The sequence below is a fragment of the Carlito syrichta genome, unplaced genomic scaffold, assembly GCF_000164805.1.
Source record: "Carlito syrichta isolate Samal-C Ts95f unplaced genomic scaffold, Tarsius_syrichta-2.0.1 Scaffold304604, whole genome shotgun sequence".
Taxonomy (NCBI): domain Eukaryota; kingdom Metazoa; phylum Chordata; class Mammalia; order Primates; family Tarsiidae; genus Carlito; species Carlito syrichta.
In genome coordinates this window covers 9,033-11,440 of record NW_007248700.1, presented here as the reverse complement: position 1 = coordinate 11,440, position 2,408 = coordinate 9,033, and the positions used below count along the sequence as shown (strand labels likewise).

The following is a 2,408-nucleotide window of genomic DNA, read 5'->3' as shown; positions in this document are numbered from 1 at the left end:
CTACTCCCTGCAGCGTGACTTCTCTTGAGCATCAGTTTCCCGCCTCACGCCTCGCTGTGGGGCTGTTGTGTGGACCCCCGGAAAGCCCCCTTATCCTGAATGGGCTGCTGCTTCCTGTCCTGGCAGTGCTTGTGGCAGCTAGCACAAGGGGGGGCTCTGGAAACTTGAGCCTCGAGGACTCAGGGGCAGAAAGAAGCCAGGTGTCAGGAAGCCCACCCCACGGGTGCTGAGGGCCACCCTGCCCTGCCTGTTTCTCACCCAATGTCTCCCTGTCTTCCAGGCAGATTTTTTGAAAGGATTGCCTGTCTACAACAAAAGCAACTTCAGTCGATTTCATGCCGACTCCGTGTGCAAAGCCTCGGTGAGTGTGTGTTCCAGGGCCAGGAGAGGTCGGGCTGCTGCCGGGGATGGTGTGGCGCATGTGCCCCGGCCACTCTTCCACCCAACTGCACCCCATAGCCTCCTGCCTTCGATCTGCACTGAAGAGTGGGCGCTGAGTCCGGGTTAGGGGACCCTGGCCCCCACTCTCCTGACCTGCCCTTCCCACCCTTCCACAGAACCGACGCCCCTCAGTCTACCTGCCAACACGAGAGTACCCGTCTGAGCAGAGTAAGTGGCCTTGGGCAGGCTGTCCCCTCCTGGCTGTGAGGGGTGGGGTCCACAGACCGTGCATGGCAGGGAAGTCTCAAAGCAAAGGCCTGTTTACGCTCTGGCTACTGAGTCCAGGGTTGGGGGTGGGGTGGCCTTGAGGTGGTTCAGGGTGTGATCCATGGGGGCTGGGCTGGTGGTGCACACACGTGTACGACCCCATCCCAGCCCTTGGAGGCACCCCCTGGACCCATACTGAGCCTGGAATGGCCCTCTTGTGCTGCTCACTGGCCAGGTCCTGTCCTGCTCAGGTCGGGTCGGCCAGGAACTCAGACCCCAAGGCGAGAACTGTCCAGCAGGGAGACAGCAGAGCAGGAGGACATGGTCAGGGTGTCTCATTTTAACTGTTATTAAAGACTCCAAACTGGATGTGGTGGTGGCGCCTGTAGCCCCAGCTGCCTGGGAGGATTGTTTGAGCCCAGGAGGTCTGGGTTGCAGTGAGCTATGATCACACCACTGCACTCTAGCCCGGGCCACAGAGCAAGACCCCATCTCTACAAAAAAAAGAATCCCTCTACCTGGACCCCGTGCGTAGGGCTTTGTGGTCACTGGGCACAGCTGTGTGGCTTGGGCGTCTGTGCATGCTGAGCCTGTGGCTCGGGGCTTGTGCCCCACCGAGGTGAGAGCCCATTCACAGGGGCTGGGACTGGATGGAGCAGCTGACGTGGGCCTCAGCGGCCAGCTGTGCTCAGAAGCGAAAACACTGGGCTGTTGGACACCTCCCCAGCCGCGGGTGCGGGCTCCAGCCCCAGAGAGACCGCCCAGGCAGAGACAGGCCAGGAAGCAGGGAGGGGGGCGTGTCTGCTCAGGGGACGGGCCGCCGACAGCCAGCCCCTCGCCACCTCTCCTGCAGCTTTCTCTTTCTTCTTTAGTCATCGTGACAGAAAAGACCAACATCCTCCTGCGCTACCTGCATCAACAGTGGGACAAAAAGGTAAGGCTGTGGGCTCGGGTGCTGCTGAGGCTGAGGGTGGAGAGAGACGTGGTGCCCAGGGAGTACTGTGAGCTGGGAAGGGCTGGGGTGACCGGAGCAGGGCCTTGAGGGCTGAGTAGGAGTTTCCAGGGAGTCCAGCAGAGGGAAGAGTGTTCCAGTGGGGTGAATGGCTGCGCAGAGGCCACAGGGCTCTGGTGCTCAGAGGCTGGAGGCCAGGTCCAGGCACTCAAGGCCCAACTTTATTGGTATAACCTAGACTCTTCTTTCTGTTGATTGATTGATTGAAGGGACTGAGTCTCACTAAGTTGCCAGGCTGGTCCTCCTGTCAGCCTGCTGGGATTATAGTCGTGAGCCACTGAGCTTGGCCTAGAATCTTTTGTGAATGGCAAAATGTCCACGTGATTAAAAATCTAGGGGCTGGGTGTGGTGGCCCCTACAGTCCCAGCTGCTTGGGAGACCAAGGTGGGGGCTTTGCTTTCAGCCTAGGAGTTGGAGCCGTGGTGAGCTATGACTGTGCCACTGCGCTCTGACAGGGTAAGTCCCTGTCTCTAAAAGAAAAAAAATCCAGCCGGGCTCGGTGGCTCCGCCTGTCATCCCGCGCCTTTGGGAGGCTGAGGCGAGTGGATGGCCTGAGCCCGAGGGTTCGAGACCCGCCTGGGCAGCGAGACCTCATCTCTACAATAAATCAAAAAATCAGCCGGGCGCAGTAGTGCATGCCTGTAATTCCGGCTACTCGGAAGGCTGAGGCGGAAGGATCGCCGGAGCCCAGCAGGTCGAGGCTGCGGTGGCCGGGAGCGGCCACTGCACTCCAGTCTGGGTGACAGAG

The 2,408-nt window shown here is 60.1% G+C and overlaps 1 protein-coding gene across 1 annotated transcript in view; it reads left to right on the top strand.

Annotated features, from left to right (window-relative positions):
- LOC103262787 overlaps positions 1 to 2,408 on the top strand; it is a 4,921-nt gene that overhangs the window by 617 nt on the left and 1,896 nt on the right. The window contains exons 2-4 of the mRNA XM_021713585.1: positions 143 to 361; positions 558 to 609; positions 1,521 to 1,582. Of these exons, the coding sequence (XP_021569260.1) occupies positions 143 to 361; positions 558 to 609; positions 1,521 to 1,582 (333 nt within the window). The remainder of the gene's footprint in view (positions 1 to 142; positions 362 to 557; positions 610 to 1,520; positions 1,583 to 2,408) is intronic.